This window comes from Xylaria bambusicola (genome assembly GCF_022495145.1).
Source record: "Xylaria bambusicola strain CBS 139988 unplaced genomic scaffold F5B22scaffold_25, whole genome shotgun sequence".
NCBI classification, from domain to species: domain Eukaryota; kingdom Fungi; phylum Ascomycota; class Sordariomycetes; order Xylariales; family Xylariaceae; genus Xylaria; species Xylaria bambusicola.
The window spans coordinates 346,788-374,146 of NW_025953578.1; the positions used below are offsets into that span (position 1 = coordinate 346,788).

The following is a 27,359-nucleotide window of genomic DNA, read 5'->3' on the forward strand; positions in this document are numbered from 1 at the left end:
CATCCTAATGCCGGATAGGGTCGTAAAAACCCCACCAATCCTGTTGATATATAATCTAGGTTAGTCAGGTACGTACTTCGTAGTGTTATATTAGATCAACTTATCAGCTGCACAGCCCCAGCTAAATAGTCAACCTCGTGAGGCGTCTTTGCCAGCATCACGCATTACCTCGTCCTTCTTCAGCTTTTCTTTCTTTTCTTCTGTCTGAGGGCCCGATACACCACCTGAGTATGAAGAGCACCGCCTCGTTTGCTTCTTACGAACTGCCATGTCGTTTGCGGGCCGCGGTAGTCGGTGAGGGCTGTCGACCAAGCCGATGACGTCCACAGGGCGCAGCCATTCGGATTTCACCGTAAAACAGGCTACAGAGTAGGTACCGTACTACCAGGATAGTATCTATAGGATAGATTGAGGCTCATTTGTGAACAACTTGCACTGGGACTCTTCATTTCATTGCAGATTGTTCCCCATTGTCTGTAGGAAGTACATACTACCTACGTATGTATACGTACATAAGGTAAGTACCGCACAAACAATTGAAGGTACTTCCCCCTTCCGTAGCCTGCCTAACCTTAGTACTTTGCGGCAGGTGCATACAGACGGGAACGATCCAGTTTTACGCCTGGCCCCTCTCGTTACCTAGGCGAGCTAGGTAGGTACGGCCTAGGTAGAAATAAAGGACATATGTACTATCTAAGCGCAGTGGTGTAGATACTACCTAGGTTAGGTAGGTAGCTGTACAGCTTGCTTGCAAGATAAAATAAGATAAAATCAAAGTCTACCGGCCCTCCTCCGCGTCGCACCTTTCCCTCGCCTTTCAAGCCTCCCATGATACCCAGACGATCAATCTCGTTTTCTCCAGTCGTTACCTAACCGGCCCTTGACTGTCACTCTGCTCGCCTTTCCGCTCGAGGTTTGATCTTCCTCCGCGAAAAAATTAGAAGCCGCCAGCATGGCATACAATAGGCCATACAACCCAGACGAGCTGCCAAGGTGAGTCTCAATACTTCCAAGTCATACCTAACCACTTACCCCACCAACATCACAATCCCCTCCCTCCCATGTCCTTTGCGCCCATATGACACAGCGACCAGCGCCTGTCTATTGGGGATCAAACACGAGGCCAGGCTAACATATGTATGTCTATAGATTTGCAGAGCCAGAACAGGTGCGTACGTGTGTGTGTGCGCGCTTGCGCCCTTTCCAGGCAGCCAAACCTCCCTTCCATTCTCTCCCTTCTTCTATCCGCCAACAACGACAAAGACGACATCATCATCTATAGCTGTTGAAATCTACATCTTGTCGCAACAGAATTTGCTTGCAGTTCATCACAGTCCAAAGTGAATTTCTTGTCATGCGGCACAGCTGACACATAGCTCCTTAATCTACAGAAAGGCGGCTCTAGACCTTCAGCTTCTCACTACCAGTCTAAACCACCGCCACCTGTGCCTGGTCCCTCCCGCCACGAAACCTATCCCAACAGAAGGCAGGATTCTCGGCAGGATTATAGACAAGAACCTAGCCACCGAAATCAGTCACATTACGGCTCAATGTCACATTCGCCCATGTCGCCGCCCCCTCAGGCCACTGGACCGCGTCCAGCTGCGCACAACCGGCCACCGCCCTCGAATAGGCCCCCTCCTTCACCGGTACCCCAAGATGGTGCCGCTGACCCGAGTCTTCTACCATTGTTTCGCGCCGTAGACAAAGATGGTGTGTTTGTATCTCTGTTTCCCCCTGAACATCACTTATTGTGCTGCCAATGTGGAAGCGGCCGAGTCTAGTTGGTTTTACCTCGGCAACTTGCTTGAGCGCACGCAGCTGGCCAACTTTATGAATTCGCATAGATGTTCATCACATGATTCAAATCACCAAACTTGGCCTCAACTAGTGCTAACCATAACAATCATGCAACAGGCACAGGCCAGCTTTCGGAGCGCGAACTTTCAGCAGCACTCGTGAACGGTGACTGGACGGCGTTCGACCCACATACGGTGCGGATGATGATCCGAATGTTTGATAGCGACCGATCAGGCACAATCGGATTCGAGGAGTTCTGTGGATTATGGTCCTTTCTAGCCTCGTGGCGGACACTATTCGATAGATTCGACGTTGATCATTCAGGGAACATCAGTCTCGACGAGTTCTCCAACGCTCTTGTCGCCTTCCGCTACCGCCTGAGCCCTGGTTTTGTAGAGCTATTGTTCCACACATACGACAAGCGTAGTGAAGGCGTGATGAGCTTCGACCTATTTGTTCAGGCCTGTATCAGTCTCAAACGCATGACAGACGTTTTCAAGAAGTACGATGATGACCGCGACGGTTATATCACGCTAGGATTTGAGGATTTCCTAGTTGAGATATTGAAACAACTGAAATAAATCTATTCCGCTAGCTCGCGTCCTTTTAATCAACTGTTCATCGGCCTAGTTGCTCCATCTATCCTCAAGGAGGAAATGGGTTATATGAGAGTCTAAATACTATTTGGAAGGCTGTATATGTAGGGTGGGAAGTCGATAATCAGTTCCGATACTCTAATGGAGGGAACACTCATGTTTCTGCGGGGTTCGTGTCTTATCTTAACTGTCCTGAGATACCACCATACATAGTAGATACCAGCAACTTTCCTTCAAGACATGATGATTCTCATGAGAAATGTGGAAGAACATAAACAGGGCAAAAACCGAGCAGATTGTGCGCGTTTTTGAATTACTTTATTCCAATTTTTTATATCAAGCAGCAATATTCACCGAGGCTGCAAAAGAGATGAACATGATCAAAATAAATCTCACTGTTGTATGCTTCACCTAGGCATGAACAATTATGTCATCAATCTCGAAGTATTCTATGTACTAAACTCCCAACCAAGCACTGGAGCTGCAGGTGGCCGTTTTGCCCTGAGTTCTCCGGGACAGCCACATCCTCTCCATGAGGAATCGTCCGTCTAGTCATCAAATACCATGCCTGGCCACCTGAACGCTACAAAGAACCAAATTACCCTGCAAGAAAAGCTCAGATCTAACGCCTGTCATGGACTGTCTGTGATGGTATCCTTCCTTCTCGTCCCTATCCATGTGCGCATTGGTCGTGCCAGACCATAGAATGGATCGTAGTAACATGGGAACAAAAGGAAAGAAGAAGAAAAACCAAAGCGGGGGGGGGTGTGCGCGTGCTTGTTCACGACTGTGTGGGCAACGCGAATGCCACGGATCGGGCGTTGCTAGAATCCCTTTTGGATACCGCCTCTAAGCTCTCTGTTTCCTTTTCCGTCTTCACTTGGGCTGAACTTTGGGTAGATATAGGCAGCATCACCGCGCTCGTGACCTCGTGCTCTATGATCAGCCTGGGCGATGGCTTGATCAGGTCCAGGGTCCGCAGCGCCTTATAGATGCCGAGCTTCTTGGGTGACATGACGTCCTGGACTTGCGAGAGTGTCAAAGACTCTAGGCCCTTCTTGTCGTACTTTCCTTGGTGCTTAGTTATGCTTGTTGTCATCGCCATTATCGTCGTTGTCGGCGGTGATGGCGGGGACGGCGCAGTGAAGGTTTCCGTGGCGGGCTTTTCGTCTAATTGAACACCGCCGGCGGAGGTATTAGTGCGCCATAGTTGCCCCGTCCCAGAGATGAGGATCTCTTCACCGCACTTTAGGCGCAAGATCTTGGTACGACCCTTTCGCTCACTCTTATCTTGCCGATCCATCTTTTGAGCGTTTACAAGTGCGCCTTCAATCTCTTCGTCTCTCCACCGCCGTGTCTTGAGCATCCCTGTTGCCAAGCCTCGCACGTCTTTCTCTCCATCGTGTGCGCTTACCCATACTCTCGCCCCTAGCTTCGAGGCAATCTCGGCGCCGTAGGGCACGCCCGCGCAGATATTCCCACCTAGCCACCACGGATTGTTGATACTATCCATGCAATGTAAAAGAGCTGTTAGTGGTAGCGCTGCTTCGGCGACGAGGTGCGATGTCGCATAAGCGGCGAGATGGCTGTACTGGATCCCATGGGGGGAGAAAATCAGTGAGATCGGCCGGCTGAGGCTGTACGGGCTCGGCGGCAGGACTGGTTCGTTCTGGGAAGAGGTAGCTGGGCGGAAGTGAGGGCTATACAGAGAGTGCGTTGGTGATGCAATCAAGGTCGAAGCAGAGCGAATGGATCTCAATGAGGTCGGCGATATGGGCGAAATAGGGGAGATAGGAGGCGTGGGAGGTAGTAGGAACGTGTCTCCTGTAGGTACTATTATTGGCGTTCCCGTTTGTGTGCCAATCGGGATCTGCCCCTGTGCTTCCGGCGTTGACGGCGGCGTGAGAACCTTAGTCAGGGTTTCCTGTTTGATTACATCGTGCGTAGGCGGAGATCTGTATGTGATACCAACAGCACCGTGCAGGCCGGCTAGGTCACGCTTTTGGGGAATAAAGGCGATGGTGACTTCACCCTCTGCTCCGTTGGGTTGCACGGGCGGAACCGGAATCCGAATCACGGACTGTTTGCCTGTTATACGCGGGTCTTCCCATCGTCTGATGGTTCGGATTTTGTTCTTGTCAAAGTAATTCCAGCCTCGGATTATGCGTGCTGATGCTGGTTCGGCAAGGATCTGTGTGCTCCCATTCGCGGGTAGCTGGCGCAGTGTAGCCTCATTGCAGTGATCGGGGTTATGCTGGCTGATGATGACGAGGTCCGGCGGCCGCAGCAACTCCGTCAGCGATGATATGCAGGCTGGATGCTTCTGTGTTGTATTGGAGATCCGGGGATGGAATATCGTCGATGGGCCTGTTATCCATGGGTCTAGCAGTATTGTGAACGGATGTGGTAGTACTGAGTCGGCAATTGACTCTGGGATGACGGGCTCGAAGGAGAGTAGAAATGAAGCATCCGAGTTGAGATGCTTCACGGTCAACGCCATGATAGGCAAGTTTGAGATATTGACGCCAGGTCCAGGTGAAGGTGAGCTTTCCTCATACGACGCAAGTTGCAGCAGCGCAAAGTCATGAGGTCGTCAGTCATGTGGGAGGCTCCTTGATGAGAGCCACTCTCAGTGCTGAAGGATGGAGGCCCTGGAGGATTTGGATGATGACCTCACCTCCCGGATATACAGTAGGAAGACGAGGTTATAAAAAGAAAATCAGCGCCGGGATGGACTGCGGACTTCGCTGCGGATGAGAAAAGAAACAAGGGTGGAATTGAAACACGGTAGTGGCTGATCAGCCGGACACAGGCACACACAAGCAACACATGTACCACGTACACAAACACGCAATCAATGTACATACTACAATAGACCTGGGCGGTTGAGGTGAGTGGTTGAAGGCGGATGTTCTGGGCTTGTCCGACGATAGTGTCATTTAATCAAGGTATGGCGGGGTCACAAGGACGAAATTGAATAATGGGACGATGAGCTATCCATGACTGTAGGGAGTAGGATATTTACAGCAGAGTTGAAGAGAATAAACAGGAAACTTGGCACGGAGGTTAGAGGTAGATAATATCGACGACAACAGCAACAACAACAACAACGCTATCATACCTTGGAGGTAGACGTATAACAGCAGAAACCGTGGTTCGTCAGACGTCTTGTTCATCCCAGGTCTTTTCTTCAGCAGTACCATGTGGCCACCGTTGGTCATTCATGCTCAATGCTTAAGCATATACAAATATATTACCCAGACCGGTAGCTGATGGCTGAGGCACGGCCAGGGCTGGCAGCTCATTGGCCTGAGGGTTCTAGAATCCGCACTAGGAACTTGGCAAAAGATGGGCAAGTGGAAACGAGACGGAACATGCAAGCGAGATCCCAGCGACGCAGGCGAGCAGGCAGGTCTCAGTGTCGGCGGATCTTGCGGTGATCGTTCTCGGCTTTGGTGGTCGATAAGGTAAGCATGCCTCGCATGTCCACCGTACCGCGCGTGTACGCTACGTGGGTACATTAGAGAATCGCGTGATTTCTTACTCCCACCGTTCAGCTTTATATTGCTTCGGTCAGCATGGAACACTCCTCGTACTTGGTAGGTATTCTAGACTACCTAGAGAGACGCTCTTCACTATGTAGACAACGTGCTAATCGATGATAGGTACGCTACCTATCTAGAAGCTCCAAGTCACCGTAGTCAAGAATTAGAGCCGGCTGCTAGCGTGCATTGTTAACAGATGCCTTGCTCCAAATCGTTAACTGGGTTTCTTCTCAATGCTATTGGCAATTGCACCTGATAAACACATCATGTGGTCTAAGTAAGTATTGCCTACATAGGTAGGTAGGTAGGTACCTAGGTAGGGACATAAACATGGTGGTGATGGTTCGGAGCTTCGTATCTCAATTCACTGGTATATTTACCGTGACATAAGTAATGGTGTAAGTGGCTACCTAGCCTAGGTACCTACTTAGGTAGTTAGTCCGGTTTGAAACAGCCCGCAAGATCTCCTTAAGCAGTCCGGATCACACCCCAGAATCTTGAATACCCCAACATTACACTTCCAAGTAATATGGAGTCCAAGTCGCACCTCCTTACGATGAGCGCATTCCAGCACTCGAGAATAGGGGAACCCTTTCCGAGGTGCTTAGAGATTGACCGGATCTCTCGCTACATCTCAGGTTGCTTGTCGTCCATGTACATGCGCGCAGCAAATCTCGGTGATGTAGCCGCAGCTGCATGGCACTCGATGTGAAGTAGATCAATGAGGCTATTCCTGTATGCCGACATTATACATCGTATATCGTACATCGTATATTCCCTCTGTCGTGCATACCAGTATCATCGATACTGAGGTGCATTGAAACTACTGTACACAAGCATATCTATCCTTATGTCTACCTACCTACCTAATGCATGCCGTATCGACCAGGTGTACCTACACGTCCCTAACCCACATTGGCACTGCATGTGCAACTACTGTGGGTAGCCCGTTAGGTATACTTCGAGGCTGTCTACTATTTGGTCTCGTCAGCAGGCAATGATCTTCAGCATCTTTACGTTCTTGGTCTTAGTGATACTCTGACAAGACTCATAGTTGATATTCCAAACAATTGACGCAACCTAGTCAAGTGTATTATTGAACTATGAATGTGTAAAGTTATTGTCATCGCAGGTAGTCATTACTAGAGTTTTCTTCTTATTTACACTTTAGCTGTTTTGTTGAATCGCCGATTGCCTCCAGTGTTATTTACCTAGGCTTTTCTCACTTAGTAACTGTCAGATTGGCCAACTTGTTACCGACTGAGCAACCTCGCAATTTTGAACCTCTTTGGCTTAGTATCGTTACGCTACTCGTGCTTAGGCCAAAGAACTTTGCGCTCAGTGTTCATTATGTAAGTTTGTTAATTAGTATTGATGTAAGAATCCTCCCGACTCGTTCCAGCTTTATCGTTACCAGAGAATTACTACCTACTAGGATTGTGTATACTGATATACACCACATAGTAGGCTGACTACGCAATGACGAGATGAGGGGTTTTTTTTGGTCTAGCTATAGGTACTATATTGTAGAATTATGTCTGCCTTGGCGACACAGTTTCTCGCGCATCACCTTTTAATACTCGCGCGCCACGCTAAACCTACCATAGCAATTGCTAGGGCAGTACGTACTAATACCCCTATAACGGTCCTTGGCACACCTAATCTAGCCCTTTTCGAAGTATAACCCTTATATTTCCTAATAGGACCCATAATAACTATTGGAAAAATAATATCTATTAAAAGTTATAATGGTATATATTAAAAATAATGGTTAATAGTAATATATAACTTATTATTTTTAAATTTAAGCTATTTAATTAATTAAATATTTATAGGCCCTATTTAATTTAAATAATTATCATTATTTAACTTTTAATTAATTACCTTTAACTTCTATTTATTATTTTTAACTTTTATTTATTACCTTTATTATATTTTAAACTATTAATAACATTATATGCTTTATAATATTTATTAAAAGTATATAATTTTTAACTTTATTTATTAATTTTATATTAATTGTACTTTTTTTTAAGCTAAATTATTAAATTATTAATTTTTAATATTATATTTCTAATACCACCTTTTAATAGTTAATTTCCTACCTTTATTATAAGCTTTAAAGCTTAATAAATATATATACTTTATAAAAGCTTTATAATTATAAAATATAATACTTTTAATAAAATTAATAATTAATATATATAATATATAATAAAATATATTACTATTATTATTAATTATAAGTTTATTATTATATAAAAAAAAACTTTAAATGTTAAAATTAATTATTAATTTAAAAGTATAATAAAGCTTTATAAATATTAAAATAGTTAAACCTTTATTATTAATTATTCTTATTATAACTACCTCCTATTTTTATTTATAATTCTTTACTATTAAAAATAAATAATAAAAAAGATTTATAAAATTATTAAAACCAGTTTTAATAATCTTATCCCCCCTTAAAAATATATAAATTAATAATAACATTAAATCCTTTTAATATAATTATTAAATAGGACTTAAGAAATATTATCAATAAGCTTTAATATAAAAAATAAAATATTTATATAAATAATGCTATAATCTTTTATACCTTATAAAAAATAAAAGTATAATATTAATTAAAAATTTAAAATAATTATATATATAATCTTATTTAATTATTAAAATAGTATTCTTTAATTTAAAAGGCATTTTTAAAGGTTATTTTATTAAATGCTATATATAAGGTTAATACCTTTAATAAGCTATTTTTTAAAATTATTAATATAATTATATTAAATATAACCTTTAATATAACCTTTATAATATTAAATAATAACTTTAAACCTTTATATATTTAAACATTTAATAAAGTTAAAAAGTTATACCTTAAACTTAATATTTTAATACCTTTAATTATTATTATAAATAAAGTTAAAGGTATTTATAATATAATTAAAGTAACCTAATTAAAGGTATAGTTATAGCTTTATATTTAATATATTATAACTAATGTTAAAATTAATATTAAATAATGCTAAAAAGGAACTATACCTTAAAGCTTTAAACCTTTAAATATTAAATAGCTTATAAAGCTAGCTTAATAATAAAAGCTTAATTATATAAATAATAAAAAGTTCGAAGCCTTATTACTTTTACCGCTATTAATAATAAATAAAGCTATTATAAAATATTAATACTATTAATACTATAAAGCTTTTAACCTTTTTAAAGTTAATTATAATATTAATAGGGTTTTAACCCTTTTTAACTATATAGCCTATTATAAAACTAAAAATAAAGCTTTCCGCTATTAAAATAACCTTTATAATAAATTTTTTAATTAGTTAAAAATTATTACTTATCTTTTTATTTATTAATAAATATATTAATAATAAGCTTATTATTATATAATTAAATATAAAAATTATAATATATAAATAACTTTAAAAATTAAAAGTCTATATATTAAATTAAAGATTTACCTTTATAATCTTTAAATTAATAGCCTTTAATTATATAAAGTAACACTATTCCTAATTATAATAAAAAAGGTTAAATATAAATAATTATAAAAATATTAAATATATTATAAATTAATTATAAATAAAGTATTAATATTTAATAATTAAGCTTTAAAAATAAAGGTTTTATAATATACTTTTAAAAAAGCTTATAAATAATATTAAATAGCTTTTAAAGCTTATTAAACTAATAAATTATTATTTAAGTATATTAATAACTTTATAAAGTAATAAAATATTCTTTATTACTATAACTTCTTTTAATAGCTATTATTTTTTAATTAAAGTAATAATTTTTATAAAATTTAATTAAAGCTTAAATAAAGCTTTAAAATAAAGGACTTTAAATTTTATTAATAATTATTAATTAATTTTATATAATTTAACCCCTTATTATTAATTAATAACTTTTAAAATAAATAGTAGCTTTAAAAACTATATAAGCTACTTTAAAATAATTTAATTTTAACTATTTTATACTTTATATATACTTTTAATATTTTTAATTTGTTTTAAATGCTTATTATAAATAACTAGATTCCTTTTTAATAAAAAATAATAGTTAAAAAAGGTAATATAAATTTAAATAAATAGGTAAAGCTAATAATATTACTTTTATTATTACTATTATAAAATTTAACTATTAAATAATAATATTATAACTTTTAAAGCTTTTAAAAAAAAAAAAAACTTAAAACTATAAACGTAGCTTTCTTTAATATTAAAGGATAAAATATTATTATTAAAAGGTATTATAATAGCTTTATAATAATTAGTTTAAAATTTTTAAAAGTAATAAGAATTATATACATTTAATAAATATTATCTTTAACTTTAAAGGTTAGTTAAATAAGTAGTAAAAGGGGTAATTTTATATTAAGATTAATAAGTAAGTTACTTTTTTAAAGGAGGTTAAAAAATAAATCATAGGGCACTTTTAAAAGGGAATATTTTTATTAATAAATATAATAGTAATTTATTTATTATAAAAGTTTTAAACTTAAAAGATTAACTAATTTAGCTATTTTTTAAAGGGTATACTTCTTAAATAATAATATAAAAAATAACTATTTTTATAATCGCTGTTAAGGGTATGTTTGCAATTAACCCAATTTGTATGGGAAAATAGGGGGGTTGTAGACAGAGACCCAACAATTGCTATGGTAGGTTTAGCGTGGCGCGCGAATAACAAAAGGTGATGCGCGAGAAACTGTGTCGCTGCCTTGGTCCTACCCCTTTCTCTGGGATACGAGCGTTTCTATCTCACATACTACGTACAGCATTGCGCCTTATTATGTGCGGTATGTTGAGTAACACCATAAGTGGCCGTATTCAGCTTATTAAGCGAGGACAATCATCCCACATTCACGATGAACTATCGAAAAGGGTTACAAATTACGCTGCTACGCTAAGCATTGACAAATACCGTAGAAGGTCTCCCACTCATCAATGTTACCTACAATCTGACAAGGACGTCGCGGCATAAGTTGCGGGATCCCACTGGGGCTAGGCAATTAGTACATATAGCGCGAATGGCATTACCGGGCTTGGCGGGGTGAACCCCAGTAACACTATTCCTTCGTTCAGAAACTGCCGGGTGTAATGGAATGGCTCCTTATTTTCTACAGTCAGGTAACAGGTAGGGAATGGCTGCAGTAGAGAGACATTCAGATCTCAGAGCAGAGGTGAAGAATTATTATTAGCGTTTGCCTCGACGGGATGACAGCCAGAGACAGCCAACCGACTTCGCATATTATTTATGCATGTGTGAATTGTAAGGGCTAAGTCTTTAATTGGTTCGACCCTTTTAGAACCTGGTAGTTTACATAACGTCTATTTTTGTCAGATGAAGAGCACTGGGTTCTCTGCTGGTATGATTACTTAATTGGCTCCTCTGCTCGGAGTGACGCATTTGGATGTCCTATCCAACAACAATCAGTGTGCATGATATGGCTGATCATTACCTTGTCTGAATACCCAAGATTTATGCCAGGGCAGACAGGGTGAACAGGGCAACGAAACATACTCCGGAGAATTTTGGGTCCGAGCCATACCCTACGAGACCCTACCGTAGTTCGAACTGCGATGCTAGCAAGATACTTAGTAGTGTAGAAACGAGTGGTTTCAATGTAATTTTGTATGTATTAGGAAAGACAATTCGAAGATCAGAGCCCTTGGGCCACGCTACCGCCTTCGTGCTCTGCGCGGGCAAGCGGTCCACTGGGCGGAACCCGTTAGCCCAATGACAACTTTGGGAGCGAGGATTGCAACATAAGCTACCCACCCTGCCTGGCCTTGCTATTCCAGATTATTATCTGATGACAGGGGGCTTTGACGAGACTATCTCTTTCTCAACCGAATCCTTCACCATGATGTGGTCTAGGGTCTGAATTACTTTGCGTCATTGGATCCTGCGAATCCAGCTGCATGCATATTCCATAAACTAGGTATTCCATAAACTAGGTATTCCATAAACTAGGTATTCCATAAACTCCACACACCGCGCGTTCTCGAGCCTTAGTAAGAAAATCTAGCTGCGTACGAGTATTCAATCTCATTATAAAAGTCTTCTATCTGCCTGTTGCGTACATAAGCTAGTTGCCCGTAGTTATCCTTGTTTCCCAAGTAATTCAGTTCGTGACGGCCGATTCCCCATCCTTACGGTATCCTGTAACAACTCTCGACAAAACCCCTATAACAAAATTGAATATGGGTCAAGAGGCATCTAAACCACAGCCCGGGAAGAAACTCCAGGTTATTGGAGCTGGTCTCCCGAGGACGGGAACGACATCGTTTAGCCAGGCTCTATCAATCCTCCTCGACGGTCCCGTACATCACTGCGGCACCCAGGTCAGCAAGGGCGAGAGCTATAACATCAAAACATGGACCAAGATCTTACAGCACACACCGATTCGCAGCGCCGAGGATGAGACCTTTGTCATGACGGAACTAGAGAAGCTCATGAACGGCTACGTAGCAGTCACGGATACGCCGGCATGTGTTTTCGTGCCCGAGTTAATAAAATTATACCCAGATGCCAAAGTCATCTGCACCGTCCGAGATTCAGACAAATGGGCCGAGTCGCTAGACAAGACCGCTAGCAATGCCCAGGTTTGGTTTTTCAGCATAGCATTGATGTTCAATAATCCGGTAAGCTTGACCATGTTCACTCATCAATCCGTTTCATAGAGCGGTATGCCCGGGTTTTGATTTTACTTCAGCCCTTAAACCGTGTTTACTAATCCTTTCACGCCACAGATGCGTCACTTCAGCGCTTGGACGACTGCGATGCGAAATGGCCGTTGGGGTGAGGTATTCCCCTCAAGGAAGACAGCAGGTGGTGCCCAAGAGGGTCAGGTATGGGAAAGGCATCTTGCATTTCTTAAGGAGCATGTACCTCCAGAGAAGCTAGTATTCTTTGATGTCAGAGACGGTTGGGAGCCTTTAGTAAGTGAACGTTACTTCTCTTCTACTAGTGTTTTGCTGGGTCACGAAGATATCCGTTTATGCATATATCTTTACCTGGAGCGATTTAGCTTTGCTCTTAAGATAATGCTAAATCAAGTAAGAAAGTTTAACTGACTTTACAACCTGTAGTGCAAAGCACTTGATTGCGAGGTACCGAAGGGCATTGAGTTCCCACGATCGAACGACTCCAAGGCCATGGAAGAGATCTTTAGGAGCGAAATCCGCACTGGTCTAAGGAGATGGACAATGGTGATAGGAACCATTGCTGCCGCGTACTGGGGCTGGAAAACTTATCTTGCTTGAGCTCCCATTGGGGCTATTTAGGGCGAGATTATCGGGCATATAAGAACGAAGCATATAAGAACGACTCTCTTTCGTGGCGAAGTAGAGAAAATTACGAGACTAGACTACATACACTGCATTGTAGCGTACGAGCTATGAACGGGATTATCAGATTCGTCCTGAGTTTTGGAGTTCAGGACTTGGAATAACAAACAACTACTCGGGTTAGAATTAGCCAATTAGAGTATTCATTCAGTTAACTTAAACTTGATTTTGTGCTACCGAGATTGCAACAGTTAATTGCGGAGATGAAGACTTGTCTCTGCTTGAGACAGAGAGATTTTGAGGCTTAGTGGCTTAGTGGCTGTTGGTAAATGACTAACTAGGTACCTACCTACCGGTAGGTAAGTGCTCACTTTGGTTTCGTTAGACCGATTTACGACTATATCCAGCCATTTACATCATACGGCTGAGGTGGTCATTTCAACCTGATTAGTTGTGCTGTCCTTTTTTTCTCTCTCGAATTCATCAAACATACCTAGACTTGCTGATAGCGTCTTGGTACGTTGGCTAATCCACCTTAACCTAACTACAGAACACCTGGGGTCTTGATATTTACCTGCATACACAGGTACTATGGACCGATTCTAAGGAGAAGGGGTAGAGAATGTAAGCACATGTAGAGGTTTGAATTGCCACATGAATAATAGTCCGGATTTGTGAGGATCCATAGGGCAAGTGCTTTACCACTGGAGCTTCTACTTAATATCAAGATCTTAGACGGAAAGGTTCAACAAGTACCTAGGAATTTATCGATCTACATACTCTGTACATACTTACCTGGGAGGGGACCCAGGCAGGCAGGTACCTAGTCGGTCTGGTTGGTATTCTCTGCTGTGTACGCTACAGTAGGCACTAATTCTTCCCCACAGTTACTAGATCTGGAAGTTTGACGTAATTCGGTTTTGGACCCTGAAAAATTTGAGATTAAACTTACCTACGTACCTTGCCTACGAAGTATGTACATACTTGTAAGCTACCTGAGCTGAAGAGGGGCACAAATCATCGTACCTGTGCAGTACCGAAGACCCTGTGATAAAGATGTGAGTGCACCTAGATAACAAAGAGAATAGCTGCATTAGGTAGGTAGTCTCAGCATCAATTCAGAGAGCAAAGAATAGCTCCGTAGAGAATACTAAGATAGGCAATATCGGGCTGTCTAGTAGAGTAGATACCTAGGTACCCCAGCTTAGGGAAGTTTGCGGGCTGCCAGTGGAGCTTATCAGGTGCAGGCAGGTAGGCGAGTAGGTACCTACTCTACCATTGATATGTCGACGCCCGGGAACTCGCGATGTTCCTGGAGACCAATCACGTGGCCCGCGCACACGTTACCAATGTTGGTAATCCGGTAGATGATGGAAAGGAGGTACTAAAGGGTCGTCGTCGCAATACTAAACTATGCGCCGATGAGAAACGAACATACTTAAGAAGCTTTGCCCCTGGCTTTTTCCTCCCTGGGCTGACAGGTAGCAGAGGAGCTGTTTCGTACTACTCTCGTAGTAAGAGGCTCTGCCAAGGTCACGTAAGCGGAGAACAGCCCGACTTACTACAATCAGAGTACGATGACAAAGTCTGCTAGTATGTAGTGCTGGTTCGTACTCATTGACCTTCTGAGAAGGACTGTACTTACCTACTGCGTAGGAGGAGACAGAGAGGAGAGTACAGCGATTTACCGGCAGTACATGTACTGAGCGAGGTACCCATTAGAGCACCCATCCGAGTACACATGCTCGCACATGTAAGCTCTTGTGACCGACAGGGATGTGAATTGAGCGGGGCTTCGAGCTTCGATGAGTCCAGCCACTCCAAGAGCTCGCAGGCTGGGCTAGGGGTGGACGAGCAGCGATGGTGCCAGGATTTCGGCATCCCCATTACCCACTTCAAGAACCCCTCCTTTTGAAGCTTCTGCAAGCAACGCTCTGCCCTGCACCTCGAGCACCACGGCAGACCGTGGAAGACCACGGTGAGGTCATGCAGCCCTTATCGCACATAATAACAGTAGCAAAGGGGAGCGATGGAGAGATAGCGGCATCCCGCTTGTGCGTCTGGGTCGGGCAGAGGTCGGGTCTGGTGTCGTGAGACAAGGGCTCTCCTTTGAGGAGCTCTACCCTGCGCCGGTCGTCACACGACACCTTTGATCCAGAGCTCCCCTTGAAGAAAGCTTTGTTGTGGTATTCTGTATGGTGGTATTCCAAATAGGCGGGTCCGAAGCTCTACCTACTAGGTATGGGGGTGAGATACCAGCACCTCCCAAGATAACTTATAGGCCCCGTTCAGGGTCGCTGGGTAGAGAGAGAATGAGAGAATCATGCTGCCCAACTCGAAGTATATCGATAGTACCTAATAGAGCAGGTCATAAAGGACTGGCTCTCTCAGTGTGCTGTTATTCGTCAATCAAACCATCACAAGCCTTTCCCCGTCCCTGCTTTCTACTGTACATATCACTACCTCGACTATCTACTTCCCCACTACCCAAGTAGGTATTTGGTCCCTTCCAAGTTGAACGCACTCCACCGGAACAAGCAACAACCAACCAACCATCAAAGAGATGTCCCGGCTGATCCTCGATCGAGTCAGAAAGAAAGCTGGCCATGCTACGTACTCGGTATTGTAGTTCCGCTACGCACCAAGCGACGGCAAGTGGCCAATGAAGAGCCGGGACAACTAAGGAACCTTGCACATGTAGACTCTCGTCTTGCTCGAATCGTTGGAGCTCTGTACCGTAGTGCCCCTAGCCGCCGCCGTCGCTGCAAGCAAGGGTTGATTGAATAGACCATCTATCTACCTAGGCGAGCTAGGTATGTATCTGGAGGTATCGAGGTAGGTATGTAGGTATGCATGCCGTGCCCTGCCGTGCCCTGGTGTGTACGTACATAGGTATGTCAGTATGTGTGTGTCTTTTTCAACCGCAATCAAGCTTATTGCTTATTCCGTCGCCACTCAGCCCATTGACCTTGGTTGAAAGCTTTTGAAGCTGTCTGTCCGGCCTGGCCGCCCGATCTCTTCAGCTTTTTGCTTTGCCTCCGTCACGGCTGTTTCACCCCTGGACCCAGCCAGAACACCCCATGGCCACACGCTACTAACACTCATTGTCCCCCTTCTTTATACGGACAGATACGGACCAAGAGCCCACAGGGACGGGCAGTGCAAGGCACATGGTACGGCGGATGTTGTAGTGCCGTGCGCCTTTGACTGCGCTGTGGTGACGACTCGCCAAATGGCAAAGTACCTCTCCCAAATCCCAAACAGGTATTGCTGCTTTCAGCCAGACCAGACCTTCCCGACCAGACCTTCCCCTCCCCAGCAGGCCCAGGAGCCCCATGAGCCCCAGAAGACCTGCCTACCCAGACCACCCCCGCTACCTGAGGTCCCCGGTCACTCCCTCCCCTACCACTCGACCTCTCTACACACATCTGCTTGCCAACTTCCTGCCCACGCATCCTCGAAACATTCCATGTAACACCTAGACAGCCAGGAAGAAGCGCGGGAGCTACCTCGGCAGCATTGCGACGATTTGCACCTAGCTCTTCGCGTCAGCTATCCAGAAAGCTTCGAGTTGAATGACTCCGTCGGTCCTTATTAGATACGGACGCAGCTATCGCTTTGGGCCTTATCGACAACAGCGTATCAATCAATCTCACGAGAAAACCCCCCGCTTCCAACCCGACCAGCCAGTGCATGGTGGGGTTGAGTAACAGCTCAAGATGCCGCCTCGATCCTCCTTGACTTCTTCATTCTCCATCGCCGATGCCAACAATGAGGTGGTTTGCCCATTGCGCAACCAGGATGGCTCGAGTTGTCGGAAGCGGTGCATCGGCGTGAGTCTTTCCCGGCCTCTCTGTCTCTGTCTCTCTCTCTCATGTCCCCCCTTCGACGCACACACAGCTAGGTATTTTAGCTAGCTTGGTAGCTCTGCGCTCGTAAGCAATGTGTTACAAGTTCGTAGGGGCTGATTTGGCCATCGGTTTTCGATGAACAGGAGAAACGATATCGTTCGATGCAGGAGCATATTCGACGAGCGCACCCCGAACATTATATATCAAAGCTCCCAGCTACGGAAGAGAGCTTCTTGCTCATGATCAATACCCCGCCCTCGGATAGACCACAGGCTCCAAATTCCACCGGCCCACCTCAATCAAGTGTCGACCCAGCCAAAGCTTATCAACACGACCGCCATGCATTCTTCCGCGATGAGTCAAGTGCTCCCGTAACGCCGAGGCATCTTGATGAACGTGTGGGCGGTTCGCAGCTACCGGCCGCAAGTGCTGCCGCAGCGCTGGCTCAATTAGGTGGCCAACATAAGTTTGAGAATGAATGGGACTCGGAAACTGTACGTCTCTCTTCCTCCCAAGCCGTACCTGTAGCTCACCTGACGGGACTCCCAAAGGGATGGCATTCTGATACAGAGGGGAGGAGGATCCCTCGCAGCACAATTGAGCTGCCTCCCATACAGTATGGTGCTGAGCCAACCAGCGAGCCGTTCCCTCCAATCAATGCAGGGCCAGGGCGGCGAGAGTTACTCCCCTCTATTCTCTCCAACTCGCCACCGGGGCGGTCCTCAACCCTGCCCCCTTTGCAACGGACTCTGGGTGCTCACCGTCCGAGGAAACAGTCTGTTACTAAGCGTGGCCACAAGAAACAAAAGTCTCGAGGCACCGCTGCCGATTGGCTTCGCCGGATTCAGAACGACGACCTTCTTTCTCCTGGAGGGGCCGATCGTAAAGCGCATTCAGTCGAACCCTCAGCGGACTACGGCAAGCGGTGGGAAGACTTGATTGATGCAGCAGCTTCGGCTACTGAAGACATTGACGAGGACAGAACTCCAGTAAGCCTCGAAAAACGATCTTACTCTTCTTGTCTGACATATCAGGTGCCTCAATCTCCTCCCATCTCAATTCATAGAGCTTCTCTACCACCGTTTCCTCATCAACATTTTCAGGGTTACCAGGCATCTCCCCTGCAGCAAGCTCTAACTCCGCCGCCGTTTGCACAAGAAATTCCCGAGCCTTTCCCGTCGGTGGAAAGTGGCGGGAGTGGAGAAGCCTTTCACATGGGAACTGTCGGGCTATCGGATTCTTCGCCAAGTTATTCGTCTCAAGATGTTCACATTTACTGTGCGGCGTGTCAACGGACATCGAAATTGAGGGAGTCATATGCTTGTACCGAATGCATATGTGGACTATGCCGAGATTGCGTGAATATATTGATGGAAGAACAAGGGACTCGGAGGAAATGTCCTCGCTGTGCTACAATCGGCGGGCGATACAAGCCCTTTCAATTAGACATCCGATGAAGGGTCTTTCGCCCTGCCTAGTCTGTCAGTCAATACTGCTTTAGGGCGCATACTGCAGTTACTTGCTAGTGCTGGCACAAAATGCATGCTTGCATATGCGGCTTTTCCGGTGGGCTCCAAAGCGCTGGGCCATCTTAAACGCCGAGCCGCTCTCTAACTTACACAGCGAACACCTAGCTGGAGACAGCAAAAACATCGATTTGCAAGAGTCAAATCATACACTCTCGCCGAACTACAGTCAACAATTCGTTTCTGGTATTTGTCTGCTAAGAGGGTAATGTGGATCTATCATAATAGAAGTCGACCCAAGGGACAAAAGGCAGCCTCGCACGACACGACGTCGAGTTTTAGTGATTAACATTGTGGCTATGCTCATACCGATTCTCGTCTTTCAGGGCACGCCCTCGTTGATCAGCGCCTATACGTATTTTACTGACATGGTTGGTAAGGGCTCCAGCTGGGGTCCGGAAGGATTACACATTTATAGGCCACCACTTCTTCTCGAAATGTTGAGATTACTGACGTATTTGCATTGGCTAAATTACGCTTTTCAATCATACGAAGCCTTATCATATCGCCAACGCTGGCTAGACAGTTCGCGTTTATATAGCAGGTGGTCTATAGGAGTTCGGGAAGGCGCATTCTCATCTTTACGGGGCAAAGTGCCACTGGGGCTATTCTTGGGACAATGGCCCCCTCGCTTGCCGGGACGGCGAAGGGAATCATTGCTGGTTACTACATCTACGCACATATATAAACGTACAATGTGACGATGTTCTAAATCTCCGTTTGTCACCACTTGACGGTAGCAACGTTGGATGGACTTGGGATTGTGGTACTCGTGACTGATTGATTACCTATACATTAAATAACATACTGCCTCCATTGAAGTATGGGAAAGATGACATGGTAAAAAACGCGCCTCCTAGAAGTAGTTGAGTTTGCTCCTTTTCAGAGGTTCGGTAGCGAATATGTCGTTTCACAATTGCGGTTTGCAAGAGACTCTAGAAAACCAAACAATTGAATAACAGGATCCCGGCTGTATAGAAAGTACTAGAGTATGAGTTTGTACGTCGACAGACGCATATGCTATTATTCAAAGCACTCGGACCGTATGCCAACCGTGGCTTTGCCCTTGAATGGACATATCATAGTTCCCTTTCCGAAAGTGTCATGCAAGTGACGATATATAGAGGTAGGCAGATGGTAGAATTCCATCAGCCAGGGATCCTAGTCCTTATCTCTTCCCTTCCTTCTCCTTCTCCTTCTTGAGAAGCAAGTCCCTCATGGCGGCCCGCGTGTTGCGACTGCCGCCGAGCTTCGGCCCCTTGAGGACTTCTTCATCCTTCTTGGCGCCTGGCTTGGTCGGCGGGCCGACAGGCTTCTTTCGCCGCTGCCGCTCGGCCATGGCGTCGAGGAATTCACGGCGGAACTCCTCGGCTATCCTATCGTCGGCGGCGACGTCGTCTTCTTCGCCGGGATTGACTCCTCCTCCCGACGGAGGCGTAGGAGCCTCATATACATCCACTAGTTACAATGTTAGGTGGAATTACACTCAATGGGTAATTGATCAGGTGTGGGAAGTAAAAGGGGCAAATGACGTACGTCTGTTTTCTCGTAAGATCTCTTCTACAAGCTGGTCTCTCTTGACGTCGTCGCTGTTTCGCCTGTTCTTCGGGCGCCAGGGCTTGCCGTCTCTCCCAAGCCGGACTTTCTTCCGCCGCTCGCCGTTTTCATCGTCCTCGACGGCTAGACCTTGTAGCTTTCGCCTGGCACGATCCGTCATGGCTTCGTTGCGGCTGCGGACCTCGTCGCCGAGATCTACCTCGAATAGCTTGCCCGTCAAAGCGGTGTGTTTTTCCTCGCCTTTGTCGGCCGTCGATTCGGTCTGCGCTGCGCTTCCGCTTGGCTGATTGGATGAACTTGACACTTGAGGGCCCATGGCCATGTAATGTCTCTTAGCCAGTTCGGCCTCTATGTATTCCTCCCTTGCTCCATCAGCATTGCACGAGAGTGGGTAGTGGTGTTGAGGGGCAAAACTCACATGTGCTTGTTGATTATCTCCCCAGAAAGACCTGTCTGAGGCGCAAAGCGCTTGTTCGCTGCCACTATGGTTTGGTCCATGGCCTTCTTCTCTTCCTCGCGTATCATCTGGTTTAACTCGTCGTCTCCGCTGGCCGGACCCCCTGGTTGTGCGTTGTCTTCTACGCCAAAGGCGACGCCGCGTAATCTCGACTTCCGCGCATTGCGAAGGCGGAGTGCCTCGCGTATTGAGAGCGCCTCATCTCGTTCTTTATCTGTGGATGCCGTAATGGGATCGGGGGTTGAGGCTCGGGTGGTACTGGCGTTCACCGCATCAATGACGGGATCTATGGGGTTAGCTGTTGCTCCATCTTCGTCTTCGGTGCCATGCCGTTGTCGATAAGTCTTGCGTTTCTTCCCACGAAATAATACTGGTTGCGGCGACTCTGCATTCGGTGATGTAGAATTCATTATGTTTGTTTATGTATTTGAGGTGGCATTATATTGAGAGCGACAATGAAATACTATTTACGCAAGGGCAAGCTAGAAGACGAGGGTAGGTACTTAAGATGCCTTAGGTGATTAGGTAGCCTGGATTAGCGCGTACGTGCACTAAAAACCCACCGCAAGGGCCCGCTGCATGCCACTGCCGTGGGACGGCCTCTAGAGGGCAACCTGCACACTGCTAGGCCCATCGGCAAAAGCTTAATAACAAGCTCAATCATTATGAGGCTCTATCAACATTACCGGATCCAAGTATTCGCATAGGAAAACTGATCAAAATGTCGCAGAGGGTAAGTAGCGGCTTGCTCGCAATGACAGTCACAACTAAGAGATAATCCAGATCCATTTCCTAGTGCATGGCCGAGTCCAAGGTCCATCCGCCCCATGCCCTCACTTATTCACGACCGTTGAAACTGACGTCAAGCTAGGCGTCAACTTCCGCAGCTTTACGCAAAAGGAGGCCACGAAGCTGAGTCTAACGGGCTGGTGTACTAACACTGATAATGAAAAGGCAAGTTAGGTATTTAGCCGTTCTAACCACCGTGTACCTGGCTAATCCTATAATCAAGGTTGAGGGCGAGGCACAGGGCAGTCCCGACGCCATCAAGCAGTTTCTCAAAGCAATTGACCGGGGACCGCGCTACGCCCAGGTCGTTAAGCTGGACAAGGAACCTCGCGACTTGATAGAGGGGGAGACGGAGTTCGAGGTACGCCGCTGATGAAGGGTTTACTGCCTACCTGATCTTAGACGTGGGACTTGGCGAGGGAAATGGCGGGTAGATTGGAGCTGCATTCATATTCCGGTTAACAAATGAACCTATGTACAACTCAACAACCTAGCCTAGAAACCTCTCCCTTTTCTCTTTAGGACAGGCTTCTTGACCGCCCCAGACGTGATGATCTTCTTCGCCTTCTCTGCTGCGGGCTTCTTGACCGATCTTTCCTGCTCCATTTTCTGTTGCTCTTCTTGCCGCCTTTTATCCTCTGCCATTTTCGTCTCGATCTCTATTTTCCGGTTGAACTCGGTCTCCGTGACACGTTTCTCTCGGGCAGAGTACCCCTTTTCTTTCACCGAGTAGAATACGCCACCGAGCTCGGCGAGCCAGTGTGGATCGACCGAGGTCACTGTTGACATATACTCTTTTGACGTGAGAATCAGCTCATGATATACTACGTAATCAGGGAGAAACCCGAGGCCGTAGAGTGCACTGGTAGGGTGAAGTTGGACCGTGACCGAAGTTCGCAAGTTGATATACTCGCCGATACCTTTGACCTTGGCGGCTTGGTGATAATAACCTGAACATATGCATTTGCGAATGATATCCCAATCCGTACCACAGCTGACCATCTCCATTTTCTGCATCTTCATGATGTCGAGTAGCTGATCGCGGATTTCTTTCGCCCTGCGTAGGGATTTTGGGTGCAGGAAATGACGAGTACACCATCCATCCGAATGGCCGTTGGACTTCCATTGAGAGTAGACATGTAGATAGGTAAGGTGATCAGATTCGGGAACGAAGAACTTTTCCCGCGCAGCATCTGACTCCTCCTGGCGTTCTTTTGGCCGATAGAACACGTTCGGGACGGACAACATCGAGACGATGGTCAGCATCTCTTCGCTGCACCCATATTGTTCCGACATGATTAGGAGTTTTGCCAACGATGGATCCATGGGAAAAGCGTTCATCTTGGCACCTAAGTCTGTCAGTTCCCCAAGGTTATCTAAGGCCCCCAAAGCCCACAGGTCGAACATGGATGTGGTGATCGTGTCCTGCGGTGGCGGATCCATGAAATCAAAATCGAGAAGATCACGAACTCCCAGCGACTTGAGAAGCAAAACGGTATTGCTAAGGTTGGTTCGTTGGATTTCGGGAATTGTTTGGATATATAGTTCGTCTTTGAATGCCTTCTCGGTGAAGAGGCGAAATGCTCTTCCCGGGCCTGTTCTACCCGCTCGGCCAGCTCGCTGTCCGGCATTAGCTTGCGATATAGGCGTGATCTGTAGGGTATCCATTCCCATCCGAGGATTGTAAACTTTCAGTTTCGAAAAGCCCGCGTCGACAACATACATAATACCATCAACGGTCAAGCTTGTTTCAGCAATATTGGTTGCCACTATGCACTTCCGTACACCTGGCGGCGCCCTGTCAAAGATTTTGGCTTGCAGGTCTGCTGGCATTTGACTGTAAATAGGTAGAATGCTAAGCTCAGGTGGATCATTGAGGGCATCCAAACGCTCGCGCACTAGCTCGCAAGTACACTCGATGTCTTCTTGTCCGGTCATGAACACAAGAATATCTCCAGGGCCCATAGATACATGAATCGATAGAACTTGCTGAACTGCCTGGTCAACATAGTCCTCCACTGGTGACCGGTGAAACATAATGTCGACGGGAAAGGTCCTTCCGGGTATTGTGAATTCGGGTGCGCCCCCAAAGAAATCAGAAAACCTTTTTGAGTTCATCGTAGCTGATGTAACAATAAGTTTGAGATCTCTCCGCCGCTGCAGAATTTTGTTGAATAGACCGAGAAGCACATCTGTATTCAGGGCACGTTCGTGAGCTTCATCCATGATGACACATGAATATCTGTCCAAATCTCTCTCATTCAGAGACTCTCGAAGTAAAACGCCGTCTGTCATATATTTGATAACAGTGTCCTTACTTGTACAGTCTTCGAATCGGATGGCATACCCAACTGTGCTCCCCAACTTCACTTCCATCTCTTCTGCTACTCGTTTGGCAACGCTCATTGCTGCGACGCGACGAGGTTGTGTGCACCCTATCATTCCTTGCTTCCCATAGCCGTCTTCATATAAAAACTGGGTAAGTTGGGTAGTCTTTCCAGAACCTGTTTCACCCACCACTATGACTACCTGGTTATCCCTTATAACCCTCAATAAGTCTTCGCGCACGGCAAACGCAGGTAGGAATTCCCGCTGTTCTTTTAAGGTTTTGCTCTGACTGAAGTTGCTGGCGCCGTCATTCTTCTTCATGACTTCGCTGAATTTGCTGTTGCTATTCTTGGCTTGATCATCCTCTGTAGCAATAGGTAAAGCACTATCGCCCTCATCTTCTTTTACGCCCATTAGATTTCCTAGCGTGGTTCCAGCCATGTTTGTCGCATCTTGCGCTTGCTTTTGGCGCTCCCTTTGCTGCCTTCGCTCCTTCACAACACGACTGCCTTTCCGGCTGAAAACGGCCATGTCACTCTGATAATCCCGAACGGCGGGTACGGGCTCCAGCTGTTTCGTAAAGACAGTGCGGCCGTCGAGAAACGGAGGTTTTAAATCGTGTACCAACAAATGAACACGTGTACCTTCGTTGTCATCGTCAAAGTCATCTCCTAGTCCGCGCCGTTGAGCAACACCAGAGGTAAGCATACGATTCGTCTCCCACGCATCGTTGTCTTTCTGCCTCTGTAATTGACGCGCATTCATCTGTTTGCCTGCCTTCCTCTCAATCATCTGCGCTTCTCGCTGCTGTTGCTCAACCCATGATGTATCATACGAGCCGAATGGATTGTGCGAATCATCGCCGAAGATGTGCCCGCCCGTCTCATCGCCACCGTACCAGTCACGATCTAGGGCAAGCTGATCTTCTTGACTGACCAACGGTTCCGGCCCATCGAATTCGGTTTGCCTGGGAGTATTCGCATAGCTCTGTTGGCCGCGTGGCGTGCTAGCGCGCGAGTTGGTAGCATTGAGAGCTCGGCTATGTGAGCGAGACGCGTTATTGCTTCGGGTAGGGAGGGATGAATATCGATCGTCTGAGCGTAAGGGGTTGAAGTCTAATTTGCGTCGCTTGGGACTGAAGTTGCCATTTTCACGATCCATTTTCACGAAAGGAAAGTACAGCTTGAATGCGAATGAATGCTGTTGATTGACGATTCCCTTCCCGATTGTTGATATATTAGGATATAGAGGTGGTCGGTAAACATTATTAGCATGATTAATGTACATGTAAGTAAGAGCCGGGTAGAGCTTATTTGGCGCTCCTAGTACATGTAACAGGGTATCTGGCGGGCGGAGAATGGATAGTAATCGATAACTAAAGCCCCGCTAAATTTTGCAACTCTAAATCGAAAAATAAGGCATTTTCATTAAAGCTTCGACAGCTTGTACCTCTGTCGGCTAGTAATAGCTGCCTGAATTCCTACGACAGGCGACGACATAATTCCGACGCTATGGCGGAATCCATGATAACGACATCGGCCTGGGTACCACGAGGCTTTGCAGCGCCTTTCCCTTCGAAATGCAATTTCGATGATGCCGAGTTCGAGCGCATAGCAGAGCTAGCTAAATTGAAGCTAGATGACGCCAATGAGGACTTGGAGGAAGCAAAAGCAGGCAGAGGGGATGATGAAGATGGCACATCAGCAGACGGCGAGTCTGATGTCGACAAGAAAGATGCTGCCACTCCGAGCCAGGCCAGGAAGTCAGAAGTGTATGCGCCCTAACCGAGCATTCGCTCTCCTCGATTACATGTACTAATTTGCCCGTAGCATCGATATCAATGACGAGGATCTCAAAGAATACGACCTCGAAAATTACGACGACGAAGACGATGATGTCCATGGCCAACGCATGGACATGTTTGGCAACATAAAATCTCTAGCCTATTATGAATCAAACAAGGAGGATCCTTATATTACGATACCCGATGAACAAGACGAGCAAGAAGATCGTGAAGAGCTACAGATCCTAGCAACTGATAACATGCTGCTTGCAGCTAAGGTTGAGGATGAGCTGGCGCACCTTGAGGTCTACGTTTATGAAGACGAGGCCGACAACCTCTATGTGCACCATGACATAATGCTACCCGCCATACCACTTTGTCTCGAATGGCTGGATGTTGCAGTGTCAAAGCCGGGAGTGGATAAGGATGCGACGGCCAACTTTGTCGCGATAGGTACTATGGATCCTGATATCGAGGTGTGGGATCTAGATACTGTGGATGGCCTGTATCCTAACGCCATTCTTGGTCAAGGGAGCAATCCGCAGGAACAAGAGAAAAAGAAGAAGAAGAAAAAGTCAAAGAAGGCCAATGATGAATACCATGTCGATGCGGTTCTGTCACTAGCTCACAACCGGAAACATAGGAACTTACTGGCCTCTGCTTCAGCTGATAAAACGGTCAAACTTTGGGACCTAAATACGGCGAAGTGTGCCAAGTCATACACCTACCATACCGATAAGGTATGCTCGTTAGCATGGCATGCGGTTGAGTCGACGGTGTTGTTAAGTGGGAGCTACGACCGAACCATCGTTGCAGCAGATATGCGAGCTCCTGATGCAAAGACTCCGCGGTGGGGCGTCGAGAGTGATGTCGAAAACATCAAGTGGGATCCTCATGATCCTAATTTCTTCTACGTTTCAACGGAAAACGGTATAATACATTACTTCGATATCCGCAACATCCCATCCAGTCCGTCAGCTAGCAAACCAATGTGGACACTCCAGGCACACGATGAATCGCTGTCTTCCTTCGACATCAACGCTCATGTGCCTGGTTTCATGGCCACAGGTTCGACTGACAAGACCGTCAAGCTTTGGAACATACAGCCCTCAGGGCCTGCCATGGTTGTGTCGCGTAACCTGGATGTTGGAAGGATCTTCTCTACCAATTTCGCCCCCGATGCTGAAGTAGCTTTCCGTCTCGCTGTGGCTGGTAGCAAGGGCACTATGCATGTCTGGGATACGAGCACCAATGCAGCTGTCCGGAAAGCATTTGCTCACAAATTGGCAGATAAGTCAACAGAAAATGTAGAGGAGCGACTAGTTGGTGTAGAAGACAATGAAAGCTCAGAGGATGATCAAAGTGGGGATGACGATGACGACGACGAAGAGAGCGACGATTCCATGGATGAAGACTAAGTAAGCTCTGACCGGGTAAAGCGTTGAGGCTGAAAACAAGCTGCTCGATCGACGCACATCAACCCATGCGTAACCAACCCCGAGTACCGACCAAGCTCTTTGAAGTCGAACAACTGCGCACGCATGAAACCCGAACACAGAAAGGGGGAAGTCTTTGGATGAAATGATATGGATCTATCAATGGGTTGATGATCATCTTCCGTGGCCCATTGTTGTTGCCTTGGCATGTACTGTAGGAAAGACAAGAACTTGATGTGCGCATGTTTTGAAGTGCTGTATAACCGGGTCTGGGTAGCAACAAGGTTGTCGCATAGAGCTCATCAAAAATGTTAAAAATATAACCTGGGGAATTCGTCCCTGTCAACCTGACAACAGAACTGAAGATTATGGAAGCTGGTTATG

At 45.6% G+C, this 27,359-nt stretch overlaps 6 protein-coding genes across 6 annotated transcripts; 4 read left to right on the forward strand and 2 right to left on the reverse strand.

Annotated features, from left to right (window-relative positions):
- Nucleotides 1-952: 952 nt before the first annotated feature.
- On the forward strand, nt 953-2,381 carry F5B22DRAFT_647316 (EF-hand; the record flags this gene model as incomplete). Its single annotated transcript, XM_047978854.1, has 4 exons — nt 953-993; nt 1,150-1,168; nt 1,392-1,713; nt 1,918-2,381. 4 exons carry the CDS (start codon nt 953-955, stop codon nt 2,379-2,381), a joined length of 846 nt encoding a protein of 281 aa, XP_047830140.1.
- A 667-nt stretch (nt 2,382-3,048) lies between these two features.
- F5B22DRAFT_609901 (uncharacterized protein) lies at nt 3,049-5,635 on the reverse strand. Its single transcript, XM_047975164.1, has one exon. It carries the CDS (start codon nt 4,894-4,896, stop codon nt 3,178-3,180), a length of 1,719 nt encoding a protein of 572 aa, XP_047830141.1. The 5' UTR covers nt 4,897-5,635; the 3' UTR covers nt 3,049-3,177.
- Nucleotides 5,636-11,885: 6,250 nt separating this feature from the next.
- On the forward strand, nt 11,886-13,205 carry F5B22DRAFT_609906 (P-loop containing nucleoside triphosphate hydrolase protein). The gene is made up of 2 exons (XM_047975165.1): nt 11,886-12,603; nt 12,712-13,205. The coding sequence occupies exons 1-2, from the start codon at nt 12,163-12,165 to the stop codon at nt 13,033-13,035; spliced, it is 765 nt and encodes a 254-aa protein (XP_047830142.1). The 5' UTR covers nt 11,886-12,162; the 3' UTR covers nt 13,036-13,205.
- Nucleotides 13,206-16,967: 3,762 nt separating this feature from the next.
- Nucleotides 16,968-18,556, forward strand: F5B22DRAFT_636911 (uncharacterized protein; the record flags this gene model as incomplete). The annotated part of the gene is made up of 2 exons (XM_047977358.1): nt 16,968-17,081; nt 17,243-18,556. The coding sequence occupies 2 exons, from the start codon at nt 16,968-16,970 to the stop codon at nt 18,554-18,556; spliced, it is 1,428 nt and encodes a 475-aa protein (XP_047830143.1).
- A 1,237-nt stretch (nt 18,557-19,793) lies between these two features.
- On the reverse strand, nt 19,794-24,917 carry F5B22DRAFT_636912 (P-loop containing nucleoside triphosphate hydrolase protein; the record flags this gene model as incomplete). The annotated part of the gene is made up of 10 exons (XM_047977359.1): nt 19,794-20,083; nt 20,162-20,544; nt 20,601-21,024; nt 21,621-21,741; nt 21,966-23,283; nt 23,344-23,441; nt 23,475-23,585; nt 23,619-23,716; nt 23,747-24,723; nt 24,811-24,917. The coding sequence occupies 10 exons, from the start codon at nt 24,915-24,917 to the stop codon at nt 19,794-19,796; spliced, it is 3,927 nt and encodes a 1,308-aa protein (XP_047830144.1).
- Nucleotides 24,918-25,155: 238 nt separating this feature from the next.
- Nucleotides 25,156-26,986, forward strand: F5B22DRAFT_221977 (WD40 repeat-like protein). The gene is made up of 2 exons (XM_047969753.1): nt 25,156-25,527; nt 25,586-26,986. Exons 1-2 carry the CDS (start codon nt 25,268-25,270, stop codon nt 26,955-26,957), a joined length of 1,632 nt encoding a protein of 543 aa, XP_047830145.1. The 5' UTR covers nt 25,156-25,267; the 3' UTR covers nt 26,958-26,986.
- The last annotated feature ends 373 nt before the right edge of the window (nt 26,987-27,359 follow it).

Coding starts and splice junctions, on each gene's coding strand:
- F5B22DRAFT_609901 (XM_047975164.1), bottom strand. CDS start 4,896: ATGGCGTTGACCGTGAAGCATCTCAACTCGGATGCTTCATTTCTACTC.
- F5B22DRAFT_609906 (XM_047975165.1), top strand. CDS start 12,163: ATGGGTCAAGAGGCATCTAAACCACAGCCCGGGAAGAAACTCCAGGTT. Junction 12,604..12,711: donor CATTGATGTTCAATAATCCG/GTAAGCTTGACC, acceptor TTCACGCCACAG/ATGCGTCACTTCAGCGCTTG.
- F5B22DRAFT_221977 (XM_047969753.1), top strand. CDS start 25,268: ATGGCGGAATCCATGATAACGACATCGGCCTGGGTACCACGAGGCTTT. Junction 25,528..25,585: donor CAGGCCAGGAAGTCAGAAGT/GTATGCGCCCTA, acceptor ATTTGCCCGTAG/CATCGATATCAATGACGAGG.